This window comes from Lonchura striata, chromosome 26 (assembly GCF_050655825.1).
Source record: "Lonchura striata isolate lonStrDom1 chromosome 26, ASM5065582v1, whole genome shotgun sequence".
Classification (NCBI taxonomy): Eukaryota; Metazoa; Chordata; class Aves; order Passeriformes; family Estrildidae; genus Lonchura; species Lonchura striata.
The window spans coordinates 1,913,098-1,940,569 of NC_140728.1; the positions used below are offsets into that span (position 1 = coordinate 1,913,098).

The 27,472-nt window shown below is 55.5% G+C and overlaps 2 protein-coding genes across 7 annotated transcripts; one reads left to right on the top strand and one right to left on the bottom strand.

Annotated features, from left to right (window-relative positions):
* Positions 1–5,031: 5,031 nt before the first annotated feature.
* CD34 (CD34 molecule) lies at positions 5,032–19,632 on the top strand. 4 transcript variants are annotated; one of them, XM_085561089.1, is made up of 8 exons: positions 5,032–5,396; positions 11,934–12,077; positions 12,899–13,152; positions 13,232–13,324; positions 15,975–16,122; positions 16,640–16,686; positions 17,387–17,551; positions 17,801–17,973. In XM_085561089.1, exons 1-8 carry the CDS (start codon positions 5,351–5,353, stop codon positions 17,801–17,803), a joined length of 900 nt encoding a protein of 299 aa, XP_085417215.1. In that variant the 5' UTR covers positions 5,032–5,350; the 3' UTR covers positions 17,804–17,973. The 4 variants fall into 4 exon arrangements, 3 of the variants coding, with proteins under 3 accessions (XP_085417215.1, XP_021391656.2, XP_085417214.1); XM_021535981.3 differs by lacking the exon at positions 17,801–17,973 and adding an exon at positions 18,860–19,632 and having other exon boundaries at positions 5,033–5,396; XM_085561088.1 differs by having other exon boundaries at positions 5,033–5,396; positions 17,798–17,973.
* LOC146765242 (uncharacterized) lies at positions 19,428–27,374 on the bottom strand. Of its 3 annotated transcripts, XM_085561100.1 has the most exons (3): positions 26,362–27,374; positions 26,081–26,259; positions 19,428–24,812 (listed from the first exon to the last, which is right to left on the bottom strand). In XM_085561100.1, exon 1 carries the CDS (start codon positions 27,273–27,275, stop codon positions 26,652–26,654), a length of 624 nt encoding a protein of 207 aa, XP_085417226.1. In that variant the 5' UTR covers positions 27,276–27,374; the 3' UTR covers positions 19,428–24,812; positions 26,081–26,259; positions 26,362–26,651. The 3 variants fall into 3 exon arrangements, with proteins under 3 accessions (XP_085417226.1, XP_085417225.1, XP_085417224.1); XM_085561099.1 differs by having other exon boundaries at positions 19,428–23,845; positions 26,081–27,374; XM_085561098.1 differs by having other exon boundaries at positions 26,081–27,374.
* Positions 27,375–27,472: the final 98 nt, after the last annotated feature.

The following is a 27,472-nucleotide window of genomic DNA, read 5'->3' on the forward strand; positions in this document are numbered from 1 at the left end:
TATTTTTTTTAACTGGAGCAAACTCTTGCCTCTTCATAACCCTTCCAACTGCATTTAACTGTGCTCTGCTATTTATCACCCTCTTGCACAGCTACTACTTAGCCACTTACACAGGGCAGAATCATTTCTCCAAGACAAAACAGCTGAAAAAAAAAAAACCTTCAGAATCTCAGACTTCTGCTCTTCAGCTCATACATTTTATTCCAAAAAGCACTTGGAATTCTTAAAAAAAAAAAGAAAGAAAGAAAGATTCATGGCTGCTGCAAGTCTAACACACTGTTAATAAAAGCGGTCTATTAAAACAAATTGCTCGGGATGATCATTCTGCTAAAATCAATATCTTCAAATAATAAAGCGAATACGCGGTGCACACACAGGCAAACCATCTGCTGGAGGGTTTTCTGGCTGGGACTTTCACTCTGAGGCTGCTGCGGGATGGAGGGAAGGCGATGCTCTTCTCTGCCTCCTCGGCCATTGGCAGCGCTGCGACCCCGCTGCAGGGGCAGGCTGCAAATCCGAGCCGGAGCCCCTGGGGAATATTCGGAATATTCGGAATATTCTCCTGGAGCGAGTCAGGAGGAACTGCCTGGAAAAACAAGGCGAGAAGGAGCAGGGAGGGGATGCTTTTCCCGGCCGCAGGAGCAGGAGTTTTTGGGTGGGAGAATGGAATTCTGGCACAGGATGGGCACGGAGGCGGGAGATGCTCGGCTGGAAGAGCCGCAGTGACCTGGGAAGAGTTGGGGCAGCAGAGGCAGGAAACCAGCGAGGCTGCCCCAGCTCCAGGGCTAAATAAAGCCCTTTGTTGTCCTGGGAAGGAATCCCTCCTGGATTTCGGACGGGAAGAAGGAGGTCCCTGGAGATGCTATCTCCTCATCAGAACGGCAAAAACTCAGCTGAGGGCACACGAAAATCCATCAACAGCCCTGCAAGTCACCCAAAAACCCCCTCAAATTGTGGTTTTGGTGCTGAGGGGGGAAAGGCTCTCACTGAAGTCCTGGGAATGCCTGGAGGAGAAAAAAAAAAAAGGATTCAGGGAGACCTCTCAGGATCTTTTGTGCTTCAGGACACTCTGGTGCAGAAATTGAGGCAGCAGCCTCTCCAGAGCTGCCTTTCCACAAAGGATGCCCTGGCAGGAGCCTTGGGATGGAGGTTCTGAAGGAAATTTCCTGCCCCCAGAGTTACAAGATAATTACACCACCGTGCAAATCCCAGCACGAGAAAAACAACGGGTGACAAGTTTTTAAGGAATTCACAATAAGGATGATGCTGCCGGGGCAGCTTTGGGGCTCTTGGCCCTTTTTTAGGTGAATCCCACCTGTTCATCCCTCAGGAACTGAGTCCCATCCATCCATCCCTCAGGAATTGCCTGCTCAGGGCAGAGTTTGTGCTCTCTTGCAGACAACCAAAGGTTCCAGGAAGGAAAGGACCAGGATTTGGTGCTGCACCAAAGCGGATGTGATCACAACAGCATTTTCCTAGGAGAAACAACCCAAACTTCACTAAATCCCATTTTCTTTGCAGCTCCATGCTCTGCTTGGCTGCCCACCATCCCCAAAGCTGGATCTCCTCCTGCAGCATCTCGTCCTCCTCCTCCATCAGCAGTTTTTGGGGGCTGAGCGTGCTGGGTGTAGGGGAGGGGAGTCATTTCCAGAAGGAGCTGCTCTGTCTGGGAATGGGGCAGTCTGCCGAGGGTTGGGATGCTGAATTTGTGTCTTTTGGGGTTTCCCCGTGCTGTGGCCCTGCTCCAAGTGCCTCCACGTGCCTCTGGAAGTGCTGTGGAGAGTTATTGCTCCTTCAGTTTAAGTGGGAAAGTTATTAAAATGCTTTGAAACACAACTGGCACTGGGGAGGTGGGTGTAAGGCTGATTTATTTGATGTGCTTTTGCACAGAAATAACCCTCCAACACTGCACATCCTCCAGGTCAGCAGTGCTGCTGCCTTGGGACGATGGTGGGAATGGGATTATTTCATCTGTCCAAAATAGTAACTTCTGAGAGGTGAGGAAATGACTACACCAAAACCATTGTGTGCCATCTGCCTGCTAAAATACTTATAGAAAACATGTTTCCTGGCATATAGCTTCCCAGCCATATGTCTATTGCATCATTCACAATTAAATTAAATCACCCTTAAACGCTTGGACAAAATCCCAGCCCGTGTGAGCGAGCCTTCATCGCTGTGCTGCACAAAAATTTGGACACTTGATCCCCGAAATGTTGGGTTGGAATTGGCTCAGGCGTTGTTAACCTGATACAGCTGATGCTGAGTGCTGCGAGATAATTTGAGGGCATGTTCCTTATTGTGGTCTTGCAGTTTCTGGCTATAAAAATGTGTTGGGGCTCTGGGAGAAAGGAAAGAATTCTGCAGGATTTGCTCACAACACGCTCGAGTCAGTTGTGTCCACGGGAAAAGCTGGCGTCTCCTACTCATGGAATCAACAGAAGGGCTGGAGGGCCTGGTCACAGCTGGAGTTTTGGGATGTTTAGGATATGTTCAGAGCTGTGTGCACAGAAACACCCAACAACAAAGCCTGGCCTGCTCTGTGTTAGGCTGGGTCAGATTTTTGTCAGCTCTGGGGGGAGGAGGGTCCCACTGCCACCTCTGCCGTGTGCCCAGCACAGCAATTCCTGTGCCACAGGAATGGCCAGGATGGATGGCAGCATCCCTAAATCTGCCCTAAATCATCCCTAAATCCATCAGACGATTCCTATCCTCTGAGGGCAGTGCATTCAGTTAAAGGATAATCTTAATAAATCACTTATTTTGTGGGTTTGTGGCTCTTCCTTTGAGGAAATGTTGGATTTCCCTGTGCTTAGCTGAGCCACTCTCCCAAAAGCAGTTCTGTGGGATGCTCTGACAGGCGTAGTGCATAAATAGGAATGAAATCCCACATCTCTGACACAGGGAATGTCGTTCCAGCCCAAACCAGCTCCCACTGGAGCACAAACCCACGAGCTCCCCGTGCACGGTGTCTGCCAGACCCGGCCACGGCCTATTTTAGTCCAGCTCTCTATTTCTGGGCTGGTTTTAAAGGTGACACAAACCCAGCAGCCAAAGCTGGATGATCCCCTTGGTTCCTTTCATCCAGGAGCAGCCTGGGCTGTGGAAAGTGTCCCTGTCCCCAGCAGGGTGCAATGAGATGTCTTTCATGTCCTTTCCAACCCCAGCCACTCTGTGCCTCTAGCACTTTGATTTTCAGTCATGCTATTCAACCCAAATTCTCACTTTCATGGACAAAAACATATCTGTTATTTAAATAAGAATCTTGTCTCGCTCTGCCTTTCACATCTCGTCTCTGAATTCATTTTCTGGGCTGCTATGCAATGTAAAACCTGGTTACACACTGAGTCAGGCGCTTCCCAATGCGTGCGTCGTGTTTGAGGGAGGAAAAAGGGGAAAAAAGGGAAAATTCTTGGTGGGAGGTGCTGGAGTCAGCAGGGCTGTGCCCACACTCATGTTTTAGACCATATTTTACCTGGATATTTTGGCCTTTCGTAGAGCTGTGTGTCTCTGTCAGCCAGTAATAGATTACTGAACATAACAGAAATCTTTATATAGATGTTGGAGCCCTTTGCTGAGCTACAGATGTTTCCTTCCAAGAAACATTTTCCTGACACAGAATCAGAGAAGGCTTTGAGTTGGAAGGGACATTTAAACATCCTCTCATCCAAATCCTGTACTATGCTAAAAGCAAAAGCTACTGGAATTTTGTCCTACAATAAATGTGGAAATACCGTTTGAGGGTTTCTTTGTAGGTAACACCATCCTGTTCTTTCTTTTGTGTTTTTTAATCCTTTTCTGGCTGAAGCCAAATGATGGCCATTCCTGCCCAGGGCAGGGGCTTGCAATGAGTTTTTAGGTCCCTTAAAACCCAGAGCAGTTTCTGTGATTCTGTGACTGTAGAAGTGTTACAGGAGCATCCAGGAAAAGAAAACACATTGAGTAAGAGCTTCCTCATCCTTCTTTCCAGAGCTTTCTTTCCTGTCCACCTCATTTTTCAATTTCCTGTTCCCAATGACTCCTTCAGTCACCTCGTCACCCAGCTGTAAAAGAAAAGATGGAATTAATGCTGAACTGGAGTTGAGTTTCCCAAGTGTTCATCTTTTATTTTTTTATACCCAAAGGCTATTTGACTCCCAGACAGGTTTGGGTTGGAAGGGATATTAAGGATCCTCTCATTCCACCCCCTGCCATGGGCAGGAACACTTTCCCCTATCCCAGCTGCTCCAAATCCCATCCAGGCTGGCCTGGAACCCTGCAGGGATGGACACCCCAGGTGAGGACACAGAGCATCCCTCCTCCTGCCCTTCCTGAGCTGCTCCCACGTGTGTCCGCAGGCACTGAGGAGCCAGAGCCAAGTTTCCCACTGGCTGGGGCTGAGCCTGGCAATAAAAGTGCAGCCAGAGCTCTGAGCTGCTCCCAGGGCTCCCACAAAGCTTTCCTGAGGAGCTCGGGGTGGTTCCTGCTCTCCCATCCCGCTCCTGCTCCGGGTTTAACACAGAATCTCTCGCCTCTGGGTTTTCCTCTGCCCCAGACCTCCCTGAGCCATCTCCTTGGCTGGAGTCAATTTAGCGGAGCTAATGGAGTTTCTTCTCCTCAGCTCAGCGATGATTTCACATCCCTGAGTTCCTTGCTTAATTTGCTGAGAAAATTTCTGATTCTGAAGCCATTTCCAGCATTGCCCTGTTTTTCACAGTGCCAGGACCACGCCAGGGGCTCGCTGGGCTGCACCTGGGTTTCCCCACATCCCTGCTCGGGATGCAGCTCCTGCATCCAGCTGCAGTTCCTGAATCCAACTGCAGTTCCTGCATCCAGCTGCAGCAACTGCATCCTGCTGCAGCTCCCACATCCAGCTTCAGTTCCTGCATCCAGCTGCAGCAACTGCATCCTGCTGCAGCTCCCACATCCAGCTTCAGTTCCCGCATCCAGCTGCACCAGGCTGCGTCCCTGCCCTCCCTTGGACAGGAAAGCAGCAGCTCTCAGGAAAGAGTTAATCCCAGCGAGCCTTTGGGATCCTTTGCTGGGGAGAGGGCTGATCTTTTGTTTGTTTTGAAGCTGCTGGCAGGAAAGCGGGGAGGAGAAAATTACCTAAGTGATAGTGAGGTTGCCATGAACTATATAAAACTGGGAAATCAAAGCGGAGAAACTCCACCTCGCAGTCCTGAGCCACAAGCACAACCCCTGAAGTAGAAACCCACCCCACAAGTGAGTGATCTCAAAGGCTTCTTGAACTCCAACCAAGCTGCATGAGCTCAGAGCTGCTGCGGGAGTGAGGAGCCGGCGCTGGCCCGGCCGGACCCGCTGCTCCGGGGCAGGGAAGGTTTTTGGGCTTCTGGCAATCCCCACAGCCATGAAGTGGAGGTTCCTGTGCATCGCCTGCCTGCTGGAGCTGGCTGGTGAGTACTGACGCCCCAAAGCCCGCTCACAGCAGGGACCGGCCCTGGGGCAGCTCCTGGGAGCAGCAGCCGGGGGGAAGATGCTTCTCCTCCAGGAGTTTGGGATTCTGGGCCACCCAAAAACCTCCCTGCTGCTCTGAGCGGGGCAGCAGTGGGGATGGAGACTCCTGCAAACCCCCAGATAACCCAGGGGATGGGAGAGCAGCAGGCAGGGTGCAGCCACAGAGCAGCAGCTGTGTCCCAGCCCGCGCCGGGCTGAACCAGCCACGCTTTTGTTTTGTGGCTGGAACCAAACGGTCGCTGGAAATCAAATGAGTCGCCATAAATATTAAAATCCCCTATCGCAGCTCTTCAAATATTCATCATATGGAGCAATGAATAGCAGCACCGAGATTTCCTCTAGGTGCTGCTTTTTAAAGGGTTATATTTTAGGGGAATATTATCACTTTTGGTCCCAAACTCAACAGCCATGAGGTAATAAAAAAGGACTGAAAAAGTGAAGCAGCACTCTGTGTGTTGCCTGGTGTGCTGGGACAGGAGCCAGGAGCCTGCGGGTGTCTCCTCAAATGTAATTTTTTCTTACTCACAGAAATGTGAGTGAAGAGAGCTATTGCAGCAATTCGCTGGGTTTTGTTCTCCTGTTTCACAGAGCTCCTTTCATGTTCCCCTGGCTGCCCAGGTAAATTGCTCACCTGAGCTGCTGGCTGAGCCTCCAGTCTGTGTTATTTTTAAAGGAACTGAAAAAAATCCCAATTTTATTTGATAAAAATGACATTCAGGGCTGTGTGGAGTGTGCGGAGGGTGTGAGACAAAGGTGTGAGGCAAACCTCGAGCTTCAAACCTCCAATTCCAAACCTCTAGCTCTTTGTGCAGAACAAAAGTGGTGGAAAAGTGACAAAAAGCTCGGATTTTGGACAGACAAAGCACTGGGCAGCCGGGGCTTTAATGCTGGATGCAAAACGTGCTTGCACAGCCCACGGGCATCCCTCCTGCAGGACATCCCTGCCTGCAAGCTGGAGGGGGAAGGTTGGTTCTTCTCAGTGGAGCTGCTGGGAACAATCATCCTCGGGGCTCTGCTGGTTCCTCAGCTGCGTGGGGAGTCCCAGAGGATCCATCAAACCCTCCAGTTGTGCAACTCCCGTGGAAGTCCCAGCTCTGGCTTGGGGCTGAAGTTGCTGCTGGCAGCGCTGCTGAGGGTGGGAGCTCCTCCTGCTCCCAGGACAGCTCCAGCCAAAGGCACGAGTTCCATAGGAAAAATCCCTTTGTGCCACACTGGGACACGGCAGGAGTCCTGCAGATGTGGGGAGGGGCGACTTTGGGTGAGATGGGAAAGAAAATTGCACTTCCCAGCAGCCATCGTGTTCACACACCTAGGTTTTAAAAAGTAAATGACTTCTTAAAGGTATTCTAATAATGGGGCTTAGGAAGGATCTCAGATTGAATAAAGAAAAGGCAGCAATATAAATGTTAAACTTGCCCCAAGACTCATCCCTGAGCACTTTGCCAGGGCCACAGAAAAGCTCTGTGGTGGCAAAGGTTCAGGAGAGAGGAGGGGAGTTTCCACCACTGGATCCCAATCCTGCACCCACAGCAAACAGAATCCCACTGGGAATCTGCGGGCAGGACCTGCTCTCATGAGCTTGGGGTCTGGGCTGCAGAGCCAGGAGCAGCCTGCTCCAACCCCACGGGAGAAAATCCCCCGGGAAACCCAACTCAAATCCCTGGAAATGCTCCTTGGGGCCTCTGCCTGGTTCTTTGGGGCTCTTGCCGAGTTTCAGGGAAGGGTTTGCAGCCAGCCAGAGTGGGCTGCAGTTCCCAGACCCTCCCAAGCCCCTGGGAGGATGCTGTGAGCAGCTTGTGCTGGAAAGCTGGGGATGGAGAAAGCTGGATCAAGCTGGGGATGGAGAAAGCACATGCAGAGCTGTCCTGTGCCTGTCTCAGAGTGAACATGGAAAAGGCAGGATGGATTGTATTTGTATTTGTACCTAATAAAAACACTTTATTTCTTTCACTTCACCTTTCATCTTTGCTTTTTATATGTTTTTCATTCATCTCTGCCGAACTTGATTTTTAGAAAAATCTCTTCTCTTGCCATTTTCACACATTCTTTCTTTCCTCCACTCCTTTTGCAGCACTTATGAAAGTTCTGAATATCAGGAATGGGAAAAGAGACTTTAAAACTTCCAGCTGCTCGGGTTTAACATCCTTTAGAGGCTGCTGCTCCAGCCAGGAGAAATCTCAGCCCCGGGAAGGCGCTGGGCTGCCCAAGAGGCCCCAGTCCCAAAGAAGGCCAGGGAGCAGCAGCTGGCTTTGGTGGGGCAGCTCGGGGGGCTCCCCCAGCCCCCCGGCCCCGGCCCCACACCCACATCCTGTCTGGGCGAAGGAAAAGGGGGAGGGAAGGGATTTTATCAGATATTTCCAGAGGGAAGAGGGCCTCCACCCGCTTGAATTCCTGCCACATGGCTGAGAGCTGTGGAGCTGGAAAGGCGTGAGTAATGCCGGCTGGAGTCCTTGGAGGGGCTGCTGGGGGAGCCGGGGCTGGCTCCGGCCCCAGGGCTCGGCATCCCCCAGCCCAGAGCTCCGGAGCTGCCCTCCTGCATCCCAGAGCTCCAGAGCTGCCCTCCTGCATCCCAGAGCTCCTCTCCTGCATCCCAGAGCTCCAGAGCTCCCCTCCTGCATCCCAGAGCTGCCCTCCTGCATCCCAGAGCTCCCCTCCTGCATCCCAGAGCTCCTCTCCTGCATCCCAGAGCTCCAGAGCTGCCCTCCTGCATCCCAGAGCTCCCCTCCTGCATCCCAGAGCTCCTCTCCTGCATCCCAGAGCTCCAGAGCTGCCCTCCTGCATCCCAGAGCTCCAGAGCTCCTCTCCTGCATCCCAGAGCTCCCCTCCTGCATCCCAGAGCTCCAGAGCTCCTCTCCTGCATCCCAGAGCTCCTCTCCTGCATCCCAGAGCTCCTCTCCTGCATCCCAGAGCTCCTCTCCTGCATCCCAGAGCTCCCCTCCTGCATCCCAGAGCTCCAGAGCTCCTCTCCTGCATCCCAGAGCTCCTCTCCTGCATCCCAGAGCTCCTCTCCTGCATCCCAGAGCTCCTCTCCTGCATCCCAGAGCTCCTCTCCTGCATCCCAGAGCTCCAGAGCTGCCCTCCTGCATCCCAGAGCTCCAGAGCTCCTCTCCTGCATCCCAGAGCTCCCCTCCTGCATCCCAGAGCTCCAGAGCTCCTCTCCTGCATCCCAGAGCTCCTCTCCTGCATCCCAGAGCTCCTCTCCTGCATCCCAGAGCTCCTCTCCTGCATCCCAGAGCTCCCCTCCTGCATCCCAGAGCTCCAGAGCTCCTCTCCTGCATCCCAGAGCTCCTCTCCTGCATCCCAGAGCTCCTCTCCTGCATCCCAGAGCTCCTCTCCTGCATCCCAGAGCTCCTCTCCTGCATCCCAGAGCTCCAGAGCTGCCCTCCTGCATCCCAGAGCTCCAGAGCTCCTCTCCTGCATCCCAGAGCTCCCCTCCTGCATCCCAGAGCTCCTCTCCTGCATCCCAGAGCTCCTCTCCTGCATCCCAGAGCTCCTCTCCTGCATTCCAGAGCTCCCCTCCTGCATCCCAGAGCTCCAGAGCTGCCCTCCTGCATCCCAGAGCTCCTCTCCTGCATCCCAGAGCTCCAGAGCTCCCCTCCTGCATCCCAGAGCTCCTCTCCTGCATCCCAGAGCTCCGGAGCTGCCCTCCTGCATCCCAGAGCTCCTCTCCTGCATCCCAGAGCTCCAGAGCTCCTCTTCTGCATCCCAGAGCTCCAGAGCTCCCCTCCTGCATCCCAGAGCTCCAGAGCTCCTCTGAGCAGGAGCTGTGCCCGGGCTGAGGCAGGAGACTGAGGCAGGAGCAGCCCAGGAGAGCAGGTCCTGCAGATTCCCAGCGGGATTCCCCTCCCCGGGTCCTGTTTGCTGTGGGTGCAGGATTGGGATCCAGTGGTGGAAACTCCCCTCCTCTCTCCTGAACCTTTGCCACCACAGAGCTTTTCTGTGGCCCTGGCAAAGTGCTCAGGGATGAGTCTTGGGGCAAGTTTAACATCTATATTGTTGTCTTTTCTTTATTCAATCTAAGATCCTTCCTAAGCCCCATTATTAGAATACCTTTAAGAAGTCATTTACTTTTTAAAACCTAGGGGTGTGAACACGATGGCTGCTGGGAAGTGCAATTTTCTTTCCCAATTCTGCATGGTTTTGCTCCTGCACATGCTTGCATTGCCAGGTGAAGATTTCTCCCAGGTTAATAAATAGCTTGGCTTAAACTCTAAACCCTCAATCCTAACAAACTGACAAAGTTTAATAAAGCCATTAAAAATGTATGGTGCAATAAATAACCCTCTTTAGCTGAGCACCACGTGGATTATCCAGCCCACATCTGGATCATTATTTATCTCACGAGCCCAGAGACTTTAAAAAAACCCTCATCCATGTTTTGTGGGAAAGCTGCTGCACATGCTCCAAGAAAGGCAAGGAGAAGAAATCCAAAGTGCCAGCTCCTCTCCCAGATCACACTGAGCAACAGCCAGGCCTCCACTCCAAAATTCAGTGCTGAAAAGGCTTTGATCAGGAGCAGCTCGGGTGCTCTGCAAACATCTGGAGGAGCTCAGAGGTGCTGGGTGAGGCACCTGCGGAGGTCAGGGCCAGGCTTTGTTCTGGTGATGTGAAGTGTCCTGCTGGTGGCCACAGAGCTGAGCTCTGCCTAAACCTGGCTCTGCTAAAGCCTGGCTCTGCTAAATCCTGGCTCTGCTAAATCCTGGTTCTGCTAAAGCCTGGTTCTGCTAAAGCCTGGTTCTGCTAAAGCCTGGTTCTGCTAAATCCTGGTTCTGCTAAAGCCTGGCTCTGCTAAATCCTGGCTCTGCTAAATCCTGGCTCTGCTAAATCCTGGTTCTGCTAAATCCTGGTTCTGCTAAAGCCTGGTTCTGCTAAAGCCTGGCTCTGCCTAAATCCTGGTTCTGCTAAATCCTGGTTCTGCTAAAGCCTGGTTCTGCTAAAGCCTGGCTCTGCCTAAATCCTGGTTCTGCTAAATCCTGGTTTTGCTAAATCCTGTCTCTGTTAAATCCTGGTTCTGCCTAAATCCTGGTTTTGCTAAATCTTGGCTCTCCTAAATCCTGGTTCTGCTAAAGCCTGGTTCTGCTAAAGCCTGGCTCTGCTAAATCCTGGCCCTGCCTAAGGCCTGGCTCTGCCTCTGGGCTGCTCCTTACTCTGGGCACACGGTGCTGCCTCCTGCTTTTCATGTGTTAAAAGTCAGCAGGAAAACTCGGGGACTTAACCAGCTGGAACTGAGTTGTCCTGGAGAAGAGGGAACTTCTCCCCCTGAACTCAAAGCTGTGCCAGAACCCAAATTCCAGTTCCAGACACCTGCACCTCAGCAGGGCCCCCAGAGCAGCTGTAGGATGGGGTGGGATGGGATGGGATGGGATGGGATGGGATATGGGATGGATATGGGATGGATAGGATGGACAGGATGGGATGGATCAGGATGGGCAGCCCCCCAGGACCAGTCTGAGCCCCACATTTCCCCTGCAGCCCAGCTCTGCCCCTGCCACCCACGGCCAAAACCAGCCCCGGTGGCCTCGGGCTTTGCTCTTCCCAAACTCTGCAGCCCTGTGGAGCTGACCCAGCCAAGAGCAGCTCCTGCCAGGCCCATGCCCAGTGCCCGGCGCTGTTTCCCTGGCAGCAGATCCTGCTCAGGACCTGCCAGAGCTGCTCCATCTCTCAGGGTGGTTTGGGAGGATGAAGTAACTTTTCTTGGAGCTGGGGTTCCCCTGGGCAGAGCTACAAATGAAACAACACATTCTGTATGATTTTCTCCTTAGTGCCTGGATAAGAATCTTAAACACCAAGAGCCCTGGGGTAGAGACTGGAGCTGTTTGTTAAAAGTGGGAACAGATCTTAGGGAGAGAGGAGTTAAGGAATGGGGGGAAATGCATTTTCATTGACTCGCACAGCTCATTTCAGAAGGAAAAGCTGGAAGTGTGATCTCTGCAAGGCAGCAGGAAGCAATATATAAACTTTAAGTTTGAACAGCAAACCACTCTCCAAACATTCTGCTTTACCTCCAAAGATGTTTTCGCTCATGAGTCAGGGCTGATCCCGAGCCAGTGGGAATGTTTCTATTTACTTTGAGATTGTGCCTGCAACTGTAAATCCAACTTATCTATCCTGAGGCACACAAGTGATCTCTTCCAAGTCCTGATTCTTTCCTCCCAGGATTATAAACCCAAACTGCTCTGAAATCCAGCTTTGTGCAGAGCTTTGTGCATCCACCAGCGAGCTGAGGACGGGGTGGAGTGAGGGCAGAGCCTGTCCTTCTCCTCTGAGCCCTGCAGCCCCTGCAAGGGCTGCACCAGCCTCTGCTGCTCACCCAGGCAAAAAGTTTCACCCCTGAGCCTCTCCCAGATGTGCCCCCTGCCATTTTGGGACCAGAAGAAGCCAATCTGGGAGAGCAGCTCAAGCTTTCCTGCTTTCCCCCAGGGGCTCAGGGCTGGGCTGGGGGTTCAGCAGCCCCTGAGAGTTCCCTGTTCCCTCAGGCTGCACTGCTGGGAGCACCACGGCCACCCCCAGCCCGGCGGGCACGGCCCTGGCAGCGAGGGACAGCAGCACAGGGACAGCCAGCAGTGCCACCGCTGCCAGCACAGCGCCGGGGGACACCAGCAGCACCAGGCCCACCTCTGGTAACCTCTCCCCCTCTTCCCTCTGTCACTCCTGGAGTTTTCCGGGTCCATAATTAGATTTATTAACTGTATGGGCTCCTTAAGGCGTGGTTTGTGCTCTCGAAAATAGAGGCTGAGTATGGTCAAAAGCTTTAATTCCATCCAAAAAAATGCCCAATCCAGGCAGCTCAGCCCCGTCCTGCTCAAAACAAAGAGCTCAGTAATGTTCATCTCTCCACACATGTGGGAAGAGGCACCTGTGAGAGTCCCTTTGGGAGAGAGGATGAGGGGGAATGGATTTAGGCTGGAGGAGGGAGGTTTACATTAGATATTGGGAATTAGGAATTGTTCCCTGGGAGGGTGGGGGGCCCTGGATCCCCAGCAGTGCCCAAGGCCAGGCTGGACAGGGCTGGGAGCACCTGGGACAGTGGGAGGTGTCCCTGCCATGGCAGGGGTGGCACTGGGTGGGATTTTTAAGGTCCCTTCAACCCAAACCAGTGTGGGATTCCATGATGGGAGGCCCAGCTCAGGCTCTGGAGGGCTCTGAAGGGATGGGAGGATGCAGGGAGCCTTTCCCTGCTGCTCTTTGGGGTCAGAGCCTCCTTGGGGCCAAGGAGGAGCTGGTGGCAATGCCAGGGGCGGGGTGGCAATGGCACCTTTGCCCTGGTGGCCCGGAAATGAGCCCGCTGTGCCCCCGACTGTGCAATTAGTGCAATTAGGCAGCAGAACCAGGGCTAACGAGGGTTCCTCAGAGAGCCAATGGCTCCTGCTGCTGGCTGACAGGGCAATGCCCACGCTGAGTTTTCGGGGTTCAGCCTCTCTGTGCCCTTCTCTCTGCGTAGCTGGAGGTGCCGCCAGCCCGACGTCGCCGCGGCTCCTGGGGCAGCTGAGGACGAGCCCCCAGCCCAGCCCGGCCCCCACAGCGCTGCCGGGCCCCTCCCTGGGGCCGCCAGGGAGCTCAGGGGTCCCCGGGAGCCTGAGCCCCCCGACACAGCCCCAGGACGGGGCGGACACCCCCGCTCCCCCCAGCCCTGCGGCCACCCCGGAGCGCCCCACTGTGCCAGCCACCACCGCCCCGCGGGCCACCAGCGCCCAGGTGAGGAGGGGTGCCAGGGGAGGCTGGGCAGCCCCCGGCCCAGCAGGGCACTGACACCCCCGTGTGCTCTCCCTGCCAGCCGCCCGTCCCTGCCATCGACTGCCACCGGCGCCCCGGGCAGGAGGGGGACAGCGGGACCCTCTGCCTGCAGCTCAACGAGTCCAGCACCTGCGTGAGTGTCCTTGAGGAGTGTCCCTGAGTGTCCCCGAGTGTCCCCGTATGTCCCTGCATGTCCCTGAGTGTCCCTGAGTGTCCCTGAGTGTCCCTGAGCATCCCTGCATGTCCCTGAGCATCCCTGCATGTCCCTGAGTGTCCCTGAGTGTCCTCGAGTGTCCCCGTATGTCCCTGCATGTCCCTGAGTGTCCCTGAGTGTCCCTGAGCATCCCTGCATGTCCCTGAGTGTCCCCATATGTCCCTGCATGTCCCTGAGTGTCCCCGAGTGTCCCTGCATGTCCCTGAGTGTCCCCGAGTGTCCCTGAGCATCCCTGCGCATCCCTGCATGTTCCTGATTGTCCCTGCATGTCCCTGAGCATCCCTGCATGTTTCTGAGCGTCCCTGAGTGTCCCTGCATGTCCCTGAGTGTCCCCGAGTGTCCCCGGGGGCTCCTTGGGGTGGGGGGCTCCCAGCAGTTCCCCCTGGGGTTGCTGCAGGAGGGGACAGTGCCAGGAGGATCCCAAAGGGATGAAACCCAAAAGGGTGGATCCCAAAGGGATGGATCCCAAAGGGATGGATCCCAAAGAGATAGATCCCAAAGGAGTTGATCCCGAAGGGATGGATCCCAAAGGGGTGGTTCCCAAAGGGATGGATCCTAACACAATGGATCCCAAAGTTGTGGATCCCAAAGGGATGGATCTCCAAGGGATGGATCCCAAAGAGATGGATCCCAAATGAGTAGATCCCAAAGGATTGGATCACAAAGGGATGGATCCCTAAGGGATGGATCCCAAAGAGATCCCAGCAGTTCCAGGGGAAGTGAGACCTCCTGGCTGCACACATCCTCCTTTTGCCTTTTTCCTCTGGTCAGTTCAGCTTCCAAAGCATCTCCCACCGTGTCCAACAGGAAGCTGCCTTTGTTCTTCTTCTTCCTCTCCCCTGTTAGAAACAAAAGTGCCTTTTTTTTGTCTTGCCAAGTGGCCTAGGAAAGAAAACAGGGCATTGCAAGGAGCTGCTCAGCGTCCCCAGCATCTCCTGAGGGAATCCCAGGCTCTCTGTCACCAGCCTTGGCCTTGTGCACCACGAATGGGGCGTTTGTAGCAGCAGAGGGGGTTCTGCTGGGGAGGGAGCAAGAAACCTCTCTGACCTCCCACTGGAGGCACAGCCTGCCCCAAGGGTGGATGCTGCTGGGTCTTGTGAGCCAGCAATGCCCCGGGTGCGAGATCTATGTAAAATATACGATTTAATGTTGTCGTTGTGCCGTGCTGCTGCACACAAGTGATTAAACTCATTTAGGCTGGCTCCTGCTCACAGGGAGCAGCGACCCAGAGGGAAACCCCTGCTGGTGCCCGTGGTTCCCTCTCAGCTGCCATGCAGTGGGCTCTGCCCCGGCTGGGCACGGGTTGGGTGTGTGAATGGATGCCAGGGCACATCAGAGCATCCCACAGCAGCACAGCCCAGCCCTTCCTCCTTGTGGAACCCCCCAGCACCCCCAGCTCCCTGCGGGGCTTTCTGGAGGCTCCCACCCCACAGCAGAGCCTCCCCTCAGCACCCCGGGGTGGGACCAGGGGCTGCAGCTGATACAGGAACCAGATAAGAGCAGTCCCTCTGTCCCTCTGTCCCTCTGTCCCTCTGTCCCGCTGGCCTTTCCCGAGGCAAATGAGCAATCAGCTGGCACCGGCGCCGCTAATTGCAAAGGGAAACTCTGACACTCCGATGAGTTCTTTCCACAGCACAGAAAGGAAAATACACACTTGGGTCTCTTGTTCCATCCCGGCCTTCCTCCCCCCTGAGCCAAGCTCTATAGAAACAGCTGAAAACGATTTGTTTGTTGTTCTCCCGTGGAGGAGTTTCTGTGTTTTTGCATTTCAGAGGACGGAGGGACCCGAGGATGGTCCTGGGGCAGCTCCGGGCAGAGGGAGGAGGGCACTGAGCCCTTGGCAGGACAGGGGGTGGGATCCAGCCCAGGGCAGGGCTCCGAGGAGCTCTCTGTCTCTGGGGTGGGCACAGGAGGGGTCAGGGAGGCTGAGCAGGGTTGTGGCAAAGCTGGGCTCCGTCTGCGAGCCTGGCTGTGGCTGAGAATAGTCCCGAGGAGAAACCCATCCTGTCTGATCCAGAAACTGGCCCACAAAGGCTGCAGCTCCTCACTCCTCTTCCTCTTCCCCCCCTCCCACCCCCACCAGAGCCAGTCCAGCTCTAAAATGTGAGAAATGTGGTTTTTTACCTAGCCTTTGATCAGCAACCTAGCAAAAACATTGAAGACATTTCCTAAACAGGAAGGCTCAATGCTTCTTTGTTATTTCCCTCCTTTCCCAGCCCCTGCCTGGGACTCTGAAACAATAGGGCTCTTCAGTTGTTCCAGCCCAAAAACTGGGGAGACTTGCCATGCGATTCAGAGCCTAAATTTAGCTCTGTTTCAATGCCATTTTCAGGAGTTGCTAATAACACTTCCATATAATCTATTTTCATTAAGAAATGAGCACCTCCACCTCCAAGGTGCTGGGGGTCTGGGCAGTGCTGGAGTGGGAGGAGAGGGTTTGACACCCAGCTCAGCTTTGCAGGCCACCAAAATCCAAATGGGAAAGCACAACACCTCCACCAGCGTGGCCAAGGCAGAGAATTGCTCCGTTTACTTGGATTAATGGCTTTTCTTTCTGAAAATTTGGCAGGAGCACTTTTTGCAGAGGAAGGGATCGGATTTATGGCAAGCACTATGTGAAAATAGAACCCACACCGTGGAGTCCCCCTGCGAGATCCAGCTCACTCCATCCAGCCTGGACAGGGGCTGTTTGCTCCTCATCCTCAGAGGAGAGGAAGGTCAGTGCAGAGCATCCCCAGACAACGGAGTGGGCAGTGGGACAGGGGTTCTTGTGGGGCAGATCCTGGGAGGAGAAACTCTGCAATTCTGCTGGGGTCCTGCAGGCTCTTTGGTGTGCCCTGAGCTGCAGAGTGTGTGATCCGTGTCTGGAATGTGTAACGTGTGTGCAGAACACATTTCATGTGTGTAACGTGTGTGCAGAACACATTTCGTGTGTGAAGAACACATTTCATGTGTGTAACCTGTGTGCAGAACACATTTTATGTGTCTAACGTGTGTGAATAACACATTTCATGTGTGTAACCTGTGTGCAGAACACATTTCATGTGTGTAACCTCTGTGATGAACACATTTCATGTGTGTAACCTGTGTGATGAACACATTTCATGCGTGTGAAGAACACATTTCACATGTGTAACCTCTGTGCAGAACACATTTCATGTGTGTAACCTCTGTGCAGAACACATTTCATGTGTGTAACCTGTGTGATGTGCTCTCCTGCTTCCAACCTCGCAGATCCTGACAAACTGCTGAACACGCTCCAGAAGTCTCACTGGGAAAAGGTAAATCCCCTAAGCAAATTTGGCTGCAGAAATTGCCTGGCCAGGTGGCTGGAGGGATGAGAGCTTGGGACGGTCAGCTGAGCTGGGGGACACGCTGAGGTGTGGACCTGCCAGTTTGGGGGTGCCTGATGAGTGCAGAGACCCCCAAAGTGTCCAGGGCCAGGCTGGACAGGGCTTGGGGCACTCTGGGGCGGGGGGAGTGTCCCTGCCCATGGCAGGGGCGGCACTGGAGGAATTTTAAGGTCCCATCCAACCCAAAGCAGCCTGGAATTCTGTGATGCAGCACAAGAGAGGCAGAAGGAGAGAAGCAGAACTCTCAGGATGCAATTGGCACTGGGCTTCTCCAAAGGACCAGGCTGGCATGAGGGAATTCCTCCCCCAGCACTCCCCTGAGGCTGCCCCAGCCCCAGCTGTGTCTCGGGGTGCAAACAGCAGAGCTCAGGCAGACCTCAGCCGGGTGCTCTGAACCTTGTGCTCCAGAGGACAAAATTCCCTGTGCCACGGGAGGCTCCAGGCCGGGAAGGAGCCTGTGGGGGCTCCAGGGCTGGGGCAGGGCTGGGGCAGCAGAGCCCAGCTCTGCTGACGTGCGGCTTCCCAAGGAGGTGGCGAGCAGCATTGTTTGAAGCCTGTGCAGCAGATGCAAAAGTTTCCTGTTTGTCCCGCTCCCAGCTCCCTTTGGTGTGGTTTTTTTTTTTTCCAGTTTGGAATAGAATCCCTTAAAAAGGAGGGTGCGAGGAGCCAGCGGGACCCTTCTCAGAAGACCCTGATCGCCCTGGTGACATCTGGGCTGCTGCTGGCGTTCCTGGGGCTGGCTGGATATTTCCTGATGAGGCGGCGCAGCTGGAGCCCCGCGGGACAGAGGCTGGTCAGTGCTTACAGGTGGCAGAGCCGCAGGTAGAGAGGAGCCCGGCAGCCCAGGGGGGACCCCAGGGGCATCCCCACCCCTGTGGCTCTGTACTCACCCCGCTGTGTCCCCAGGCCGGGGGACAGCCCGGGCAGGGCAGGGGCATTGCACAGGGGGAGGGGGAACTCTCTCGTCTCCCAAAATCAGCTCCTGCAGCAGCACCGCCCCCTTCCCTGCCAGGTCTAACAAACACTTCTTTTTGCTCAGCAGTAAGAGCTCATCCAGCAAGACCCCTCCAGAGCCCCTGAAACCTCATGAGTCTCTCATTAAAAGCGGCGCCCTTTAATTCCCATTCCTTGTGTGAGTCCCGTGTCTGTACCCGTGCTGTAATAAAGGCAATTTCTCCCCACCGGCCATGGTAATAAAACATATCAAGAAAGAAAGAGGCAGAAATTTCCTATTTCCATTCTCCCCCTTCCAGGCAGGCTGACCCTGAGGACTCCTCCCCTCCGGTGACTTTTGGGGATGTGCCTCTGTGTAAAGTGAGGCCGGGCCACAATTTCCCCATCCGTGCCCAGCGTGGGCAGCGGTGTCCTGGGAGGCCACGGGGCATTTCCCGGCCAGGAAGGATGTCCCCAGAGCTGGGAAATGCCTGTGGCAGAGGCAGGGACACTGCCTCCGTGCCCCTGGTGCTGGCAGCAGTGGCACCGTGTGCCATGGGAACCCTGGCAGTGCCAGCCCCAGCTGCAGGTGAGGCGTGTCCAGCCCACCCACGGCAGAGACACTGAGTGAAGTCCAGTGCTGGATGCTGCTGAGGAAATTCCAGCTGGGAATTGCCACCTGGGATTGGCAGTTCCAGGGCTGCAGGACACCCGGGGAATTCTCTTGGGGCACCTGCTCCTCACAGCAACAGCAGCGCCCAGCCCTGCAGCGCTGCAGTTCTGCACTTCTGTCACACCTGGCAGCCAGCTCTGCACTTCACCGGGCAAGGGAAGGAAAAAAAGAGACCATTTCCATCATTTCCATTCGATGGTGACTTTTCCTTGGCCGAAGCGGCCGGCAGAGCTTCTGTCCCGAGGCAAGGCCGGCTCCAAAACCTGCTTAGGAGAAAACAACAAAACCTGACGCTTCTCTTGCAGGCGCTGCAGGAAAAGCTGCACTTCCTGGGTGGTTTCTTGTTCTGCATGGCTTCAGGCGCTCTGCTCCCCTCCTTGGCAGCAGTGCCCTGCCCTGTGGCTGTTTGTCGCTCCTGCCTGGGCACGGTGGGCAGCCCCTGCCCCCAGCCCAGCCCCTTCCCCTGCGTGACTCTGTCCCTTGTGTCCCCGCCAGGCTGAAGACCCCTACTACACGGAGAGCGGCAGCCAGGGCAACACCATGCTGATGTCGCCCTCGCAGGAGCCAGCGGAGCTGCAGGAGAAGCCCAGCCCGCCCAGCCCGCCCAGCCTGAACGGGGCCGCGCAGGAGAACGGGACGGGCTCGCAGAGCGGCCGGCCGGGCCGGCAGCGCAGCCCCGCCGACACCGCGATGTGACCGGGCACGGCCGGGCTCTGCACCGCCGGGGAAGTGCTGCCTCCGCTATCGTTATTCTCGTCTCTGTGAAGGACTCCAAAATCAGCCTAAAGCACGTGGAGGGCCAGAGCTGCCAAAGAGCAGCTCCTCCTCCTCCTCCTCCTCCTCCTCCTCCTGCTGACCACACAGGACACTTTTTTTGCAGCTGTTCTCTGCCTTTGTTGTCAGAAGAACATCAGGACAAATGCCCGTGCCCTTCGCCCTCCCCAGCTTTTAGGCAGAGGCAGTTTGACTCCAAGCAGCCCAGATTTCTGGTAGCAATATGTTAGGCTGACTACAGTACTTAAATTGGGATTGCAGTGACAAAAGCCTCTCAGGTTTCAGATAGTTTTGGTTAACAGAGTTGTTTATAATCTCATCTTTACGTTTAAGTGCAGGATTTCTTCCTCTTCTGAGACCATCAGGCATTTAACCCCTTCCTGTCTTTAGGGCTCCTCTACTGTTTCCTACTCCAGCAGAATCTGCTGAAGCTGTGTGTAAAACTTTCCACGTGGAATTGGCTGAAATGTCAACTTCTTTCTCTTTGAATCCTACCAGGACTGTGTCCTGAAGGTTTTTTTGGAGGGAAAAAACCTTCCCCAGCCTCCCCCTGCCAGGGGCTGGGGGCTGTGACAGGCAGAGCCAGCAATTTATCCCTTGAGTGAGATGGAGAAGGCTGGGCAGGGCTGTGGGGCTCTGTGGGTCCCTGGGGCTGGGGCACTCTCCCTCTGGCACCTGGGGCAGGAATTTGGGCAGGAGAGGGGCCAAAGGGCTCCCAGAGGGAGCCGTGGGCCATGGGAAGTTCAGAGTGGGAAGTTCCAAGGCCAGGAGCAGCAACAGGAGCACTCTGAGCTCTCCGTGCTGCTCCTGCTCCCCAGGGAAGCGCTGCTGGGGCCACCTCGAGCTCCTGGCAGCTCGCTGGGCGCCAGGGACCCGGGCCAGGCTTGTTGCCCATCCCAAGCACATTTTTAGGGAGCCAAGCCCCGATTGTGCCAGCCCCGTGCTGCTGGTGCCAGCCCAGGAGGGCTGGTGGCTCACCACGAGCACCAGCAGCGACCTCCACACCCCAAATAAGCCCAAAATTGGCCCTTGAAGCTGATCCACCCTCTCACGAGTGAATTCATCCCAGGCTTCTCTCGGTGCTGAACACTGAGGGGAAGGGGTTTTTTTCTGGTACAGCACTCAAAGCAACGACAGCAGCACCCATCACCACCTGGGGCTGTTTTTTGTGGGTGCAAGACTCGCTTTAACACAATTAAAATATTCCAGGCTGTTTGCTTTGGTGTGAATTGCTTCTCCCAGATCTCACTGTAAATAATCCCGGTTGAAAAAGAAAAATAATTAAGTACTAAAAACCGGTTTCTCAGTTGTGTCCTTGGAACAGCAGCGTGTTCATCCCCGCGGGATGCGTGGCTCTGGCTGCTGCCAGCAGGATGGGAGGACAACGCCTCACGGAGAGGTTCTTTCCCAGCAGAAATCCCATGACTAAAGGCTCTGGCTTGCTCCGAGCACATTCCTCTCCCAAAAAACGTCTGCAGGATGAGTGACGTGCAGCAGGCTGTTACACCTCGTTTGTTTGATTTGGGTTTTGTTTTTTTCTTTTTGATGTTTAAGACACGCAGTTAATTCCTGGAAAAATAAAAGAGTGATGTGCAGGGCTGGGGTTTGACCTGGCAGCAGGGAAGCTGCGCCAGGGGAGGGGCAGGGTGGGCATCAGCAGGAATTTCTCCATGGAAGGGGCTGCCCAGGGGGGTTTGGATGCCCATCCCTGGAGGTGGCACCGGACGTGGCACTCAGCGCTCAGGGCTGGGGACAAGGTGGGGATCCAGATCCTGGGGGGATTTTCCAGCCTCAGAGGTCCTGGGATTCTCTGCGGGCTCCCTCACTCTGCCATAACCAGCAACAATCCCTGCCCCAGAAATTCACTGGGGCACAGGGAAGCTTTTGGCGCCTTCTCTTGTGGAGATGCTCCGCGGCAGGAGCTTTGGGAGCGGGGATCTCCCCTGGTTCCCTTCCCCTCTGCGGTGCCCGACCCTCCCTGCTGCTGCTCCTGGCACGGGGGGCACTGCCCAGCCCCTGGCTCGGGGTTTGGGGCAGCCTGACCTCCGGCAGCGAGGGGAAGAGCTGCGGGAAAAGCAAATGACTGTCCCAGGGAAGGCTTGATGAGCCTGCGAGGTGGGACAGCGAGCTGGGGCCAGCTTTTCTCCTGGCAGCCCTTGATCTCATCAGCACGAGGAGCTGCAGGTGGAATCCGAACTCAGGTGGGCTCCTCACAGCTCAGGGTCTGTCCTGCAGCCAGGCGGGGACAAGGAGGTCACAGCCAAAGGCTCTGGCAAAACAAAGGTTCCTCCAAAGCCAGACTGGGGAAAACGCCGGGAGCAGGGCCGGTGCTGAGCCAGCAGAAAAGGCTGGGAAAAAAAGCTGGAAAAGGCTGGGAAAAGCTGGAAAAGGCTGGGAAAGGCTGGGAAAGGCTGGAAATGACTAGGAACGTCTGGGAAAGGCTGGGAAAATAGAAATAGAAATATAAAAATATAGAAATAGAAATAGAAATAGAAATAGAAATAGAAATAGAAATAGAAATAGAAATAGAAATAGAAATAGAAATAGAAATAGAAATAAATAGAAATAGAAATAGAAATAGAAAAGAAATAGAAATAGAAATAGAAATAGAAATAGAAATAGAAATAGAAATAGAAATAGAAATAGAAATAGAAATAGAAATAGAAATAGAAATAGAAATAGAAATAGAAATAGAAATAGAAATAGAAATGCAGCACTTCCACTGGATGCCATGTCTGTGTCCATTCTCCATCCTGCCCAAGCAGCCCCCAGATCCTTCAAAGATTTTTCCCAGAAGTGAGGGGGCACCTTCCTGTCTGAACTACCTCAAAATTCTACCGCGAGTTGAAGGTGCATTGCTGAAGCCAAGTTCTTGCCGGAAAACAAATTTTAATTCATTTCTCTCAGCCGCACCCCTCGGTTGGACGCTTCATCCTCCCCCAGTCAAAGCAGGTGAGAGCACCGGCACTTCCAGGCCAAGAGCGGCTCCTGCGATGGGGAAAAGCAGAATTGTTGTGTTTGCCGTCGCTGGCGGGAGGTGGGAGCGAGGAGAGGCGCTCGGGATCGCCGCATCCGCGCCGCGGTGCTGCGCTCTGCCGGCCGCGCTCCGCTCCGGCGGCTGCTGCTCCCAAAAACCGCGTCCTGGGCGCTGCGATCCAGCCCCGGGCTCGGCGCACGGAATTCCGGGAGGACGATGCCAACAGCGGGGCTTGGAGCTCGAATTCCAGCAACGGGGAGCATCCCGTGGCCTTTCCAGCGGGGCTTCCTTCCATCCCTTTCCCATCTGCTTGCTCGGTGTCACATCCCGCAGTTCTTTTTCTCTGTGGGAGCTCCCTCAGTTTTGCTGCTCCATCCCCTGCAAGGCCACGCGGGATTTTTGGTCTGACCAGGGAATTCGGGAGGGCTCTGGTGACATCCTGGGCCCCACCTCAGGGGCTGATGCAGAAGAAGCTGGAGAAGCACCGGTGGGGCCAGGACTTCTCTGGAATCCCAGCCGGGGAACCAGCTGGGCTCAGCCATGTGGGACTCAGATTCAGTCCAAGAGAGAAACGAGAGTTTCTACCCAAGCAAAAAGCCTGGGAAAGAATGTAAATAATTCTTTATCTCTCTTGTTTTTCACTTTGTTTATCGTTAAGTTCTATCACTGTGCGTCAAGCACTGTGCACCAATGGAGTGAGTTGTTTTCACTCCAGAACCAATGGATTTGGCCCTTGCGGAGCTCTGTATAAAAGAGCAGTGTATTTTGAATAAACGGAGTTTTTACTCTCACAGCCTGCTGAATCTTCTTCATCCCCGTCCCGCCTTGACAACAACACAGCCCCTCGGAGCAGCAGCTTTGAGCCAGCCCAAACCTCAGCCACCATCAGCTGGCCACAAAGGCTTTTCCCACAGCTGGAAATGGGTGATGATCAAGCTCATCTTGATTTTTTTCCTGCTTTTCCAACCATGGTGGTGGACCTGGCAGTGCTGGATCAGTGCTGGACTTTATCTTAGAGGTCTTTTCCAGCCTTAAAACTTCCATAATCCTGTCTTTGCTTTCCAGGTAAAAGAGCAGCATCTCTGTAGGGCTTTTCAATCATCCTCTTTAAAAAAAAAACAAATTCTATTTACAGCTCTTTGCATCACAGGCACTTCCCGTGTGTTTGGAGCCTTTAATCTTGGCCTTCAGATCCATTTAATTTGCTGCTGGTTTTGATTTGTAGTAACAGACGTAAATGAGATTATCCATCCCTTGAGATCAACTGTGGGAGGCAAATGCTGAGGAATTGGGGTCTGAAAACATTTTAACGTGCGGCCAACCCTGGGATGGGGGCCAGGACTGAGGTCCCAAAGTCCCAGGCTGTGGGAGCAGCACCTCGGGGTGGTGCAGAGCTGTCCCCAGACTCCTCCTCATTCCTGAAGGAGCCACAGGGCAGGAGGAAACACCTTCACAGCGTGCAAAGAGCATCCCAAGTGCTGTGAGGCTGGAAACTTTCTTTTTCAGCTTAAAAAAGGTGAGGATGGATGAGCCAGGGGTGCTGTTTGTGGGTCAGCGTGGAGTCAGATGCAGAAATTCCTTGGAGTTAAATCTTCCTGGTGAAAATTTGTTGTGTTTTTCTTCTGGAGAAGGAAAACGCCACCATTTTTGAATAGTTTTTCTGTTCATTTTCTAATGGCAACTTCTGGTGTTGGGGAAGATGGGTTCCATTTCTGGTTCTACTGCTCTGACTGCAGAAAAACAAAGGTCTGAAATGTCCTGTCTCTTTTTGTCCTGTGTAAGACACAGATGCCCCAAGGGCACATAGGAAATTGGTTCCCAAGTTACTTTTTATTCCTATAAATTAAGAATACGTCACCTTTCTGACTCTTAGTTATTTATTTGCTATTTCTGGTTCTTTTTATTTATTTTCTTCATATTTTTTTTAATCTTCATGTTTGCATCTTCCTTCTTTCCTTATCTCCTGCCTGCCCCAGAGGCTTATTGCTGCTTTGGCAACATGCTAACGTGTTTAGGAATGATAATACCCCTAATTAATAGTTTAATTAGCAGTACAAGGTCTTAATAGCTTATTAAAGGAAATACATTCAGAAAATTCTTTTCCTTTCCTCGCGCTGGTACAATATAATTTACCAGCAAATGATAAAACGGTTTGAAACATTGAGATTTTAGAGAGGGACGTGGGGCTGTGCTGGTGATTTCACGGGGGATTTCGCCCCGCTAATGCCACAGTTTTATTGTTGTTTTTTTTAAACAATTTAAGAGATTAAGCAAAGCGATGGGGAGGGAGCAGGCAGGGCAGGCAGGAGCCTGAGAGAGGAATTAGGAGCCACCGCTGTCCCTGCTCCTGCTTATAAACAAATCCTGGGGAAGGCGAACTTGCTCTTTAAGAGGCTCTGGCTGAAATGTCAAGCGCCGGGGCAGCGCTGCCTCCTCCCGCTCCTTTCCCACTAAATTACTTTAAAATCTTTCTTTCCAACGCAGGCATCCTTGGCTCACAAGCCGCAGCAGAGTCTGGCCCAGCCCGGAGCCCCGTGGCTGCCCCGGCTGTGCGAGCGGGACCGGCGGGGAGCGAGCCCGGGGAGCGCCGAGCGCCGCCTCCACGCCCGCCGGGCTTTTCCTCTGACCCGCACAAAGATTTCTTTCTAAATTTATCGCAGCCCTCATCGGCAGTCCCACTTGGCGCAGATTAGGAGGCTGGGCAGGAATGAGGGCAGGGGAGCCTGGAGAAGCGCGCGGGGAGGGAGGGCGAGGGGCCCCATCCCTGCGCCCCCAATTCCCCGCTCCCCAGAGCCCCTCTCCCCCAATTCCCCGCTCCCCAGACCCCCTCTCCCCCAATTCCCCTCTCCCCAGAGCCTCTCTCCCCCAATTCCCCGCTCCCCAGACCCCCTCTCCCCAAATTTCCCTCTCCCCAGACCCCCTCTCCCCCAATTCCCCGCTCCCCAGAGCCCCTCTCCCCAAATTTCCCGCTCCCCAGACCCCCTCTCCCCCAATTCCCCGCTCCCCAGAGCCCCTCTCCCCCAATTCCCCGCTCCCCAGACCCCCTCTCCCCCAATTCCCCGCTCCCCAGACCCCCTCTCCCCCAATTCCCCGCTCCCCAGAGCCCCTCTCCCCCAATTCCCCGCTCCCCAGACCCCCTCTCCCCCAATTCCCCGCTCCCCAGACCCCCTCTCCCCCCGGTTCCCCACCAGACCCCCTCTCCCCCGGTTCCCCGCTCCCCAGACCCCCTCTCCCCCGGTTCCCCACCAGACCCCCTCTCCCCCAATTCCCCTCTCCCCAGAGCCTCTCTCCCCCAATTCCCCTCTCCCCAGACCCCCTCTCCCCCAATTCCCCTCTCCCCAGACCCCCTCTCCTCCAATTCCCCTCTCCCCAGACCCCCTCTCCCCCGGTTCCCCTCTCCCCAGACCCCCTCTCCCCCCGGTTCCCCACCAGACCCCCTCTCCCCCAATTCCCCTCTCCCCAGACCCCCTCTCCCCCAATTCCCCGCTCCCCAGACCCCCTCTCCCCCAATTCCCCGCTCCCCAGAGCCCCTCTCCCCCAATTCCCCGCTCCCCAGAGCCCCTCTCCCCCAATTCCCCACCAGACCCCCTCTCCCCCAATTCCCCGCTCCCCAGACCCCCTCTCCCCCAATTCCCCTCTCCCCAGAGCCTCTCTCCCCCAATTCCCCTCTCCTCAGAGCCTCTCTCCCCCAATTCCCCTCTCCTCAGAGCCTCTCTCCCCCGGTTCCCCGCTCCCCAGGATCCCTCCGGGGGCCGGGACGCTCCCCGGCTCCAGCGCCCCAGCCCCGGCTGCCTCCAGGGATCTTTTGCCGGCCCCGGCTCCGGCACCGCTGGGGAATTTCCACTGGGCTGCGGAACCCTGCGGGCGCGGAGGTGCAGCGGAGCTCGGGGAATTTGGAGCGGGGGTTTGTGCAGCCGAGCATCCCTCCGCCTCCCCAGACCTCTCGGGTGCCCCCCGGGCTATACCTGCGCGTTGTGCCCGGCTCCGTGCCCGAGGAGCCCCGCGGAGGGGACACAGGCGGGGTTCGAGCCGCGCACTCTGCCCGGGGAGTCTGAGCCGTGTTCGGAATCACGCAGGGAAATTATGCAGTTCCAAGGATGGCATAATTGGGAGAACGCTTGACTAGCGCAATTTTCTTGTGTGCCTGTCAGCAAATCACTTAATGTGTGCTGTGCCAAGTTTCCCGGCCGTTAAATGGGAATGATTATCCCACCACTTCCTGAGAGGGAGTGAGCATCAAACCCACTCATGACCGCGGAGGTCCTGGAAGGTGGTCCCGGAGATGTGCAGTGGCACACGCAGGGGCTGCAGCCCTGCAAGGAACACGCAGCGCTTTAAACTCGACCGGCAGACATTTATTTCTCCTCCTGCTGCTTTTTTTTTTTTTTTTTTAATCCCGAAATAGATCCGCGTCTGCGTGCGCCGGATTCTCAAAAACTGCGCTGTCATTCCTTGGGATGGGACATCCCAGCTCCGGCGGGGAAGGAGAGGAAAATGCTGGCGGAAGGCGGCTCGGAGGGGTCTGGAGCGGACCCCTCACTCCTCCCCCGCTCCCCCCGGGCCTTTTCCCGGGATTTCGCCGCCTCCTGGGAGCTGCGGTCGCTGCGGGGTGACCTTGGTCCCGCGGCCGCCGCCTCTGCGAGGGATCCAGGAGGGCCGGGGGGGCTCCGCCGCCTCCGCCGCCTCCTCCCCGCCCCGGCTCGCCGCGGCCCCCCGGGACCGGGCCGGGGATGCTGCGCCAGGCGAGTACCGCGGGCGCGGGGCGGGGGGATCGGGGCCGGGCACCGCCCGAGCGCAGCCCGCGCACATCCCGCGCACGTCCCGCTCTATCCCCGCGCACACGGCGCGCACGTCGCGCTGGATCTCCGCGCTCATCCCGCGCACGTCGCGCCGCATCCCCGCGCACATCCCGCGCACGTCGCGCCGCATCCCCGCGCACATCCCGCGCACGTCGCGCTGGATCTCCGCGCTCGTCCCGCCGCACCCCCGCGCGCATCCCCCCGCGTCCCCTCCGCATCCGCGCTCACCCCGCTGCATCCCCGCGCACATCCCGCGCACATCCTGCGCACATCCAGCTGCGTCCCTGCGCACATCCTGCGCACATCCCACCGCATCCCCGCGCCTCCTGTGCGCATCCCCTGCCTGCATCCCCCTGCTCATCCCCTGCTCATCCCCTACTCATCCCCTGCGTCCCCCATGAACATCCCCTCCTCACCCCCTGCATCCCCCTACTCACCCCCTGCTCACCCCCTGCATCCCCCTACTCATCCCCTGCTCATCCCCTACTCATCCCCTGCATCCCCCATGAACATCCCCTCCTCACCCCCTGCATCCCCCTACTCATCCCCTGCTCACCC

What these genes read in the sequence shown, in the direction of transcription:
- LOC146765242 (XM_085561100.1), bottom strand. Translation starts at nt 27,275, where the DNA reads ATGAGCAGGGGGATGCAGGCAGGGGATGCGCACAGGAGGCGCGGGGAT.
- CD34 (XM_021535981.3), top strand. Translation starts at nt 5,351, where the DNA reads ATGAAGTGGAGGTTCCTGTGCATCGCCTGCCTGCTGGAGCTGGCTG. An exon ending in CAGCACCAGGCCCACCTCTG is followed by an intron (nt 12,078 to 12,898) that starts GTAACCTCTCCC and finishes CTCTCTGCGTAG; the next exon opens with CTGGAGGTGCCGCCAGCCCG. An exon ending in CGCGGGCCACCAGCGCCCAG is followed by an intron (nt 13,153 to 13,231) that starts GTGAGGAGGGGT and finishes TCTCCCTGCCAG; the next exon opens with CCGCCCGTCCCTGCCATCGA.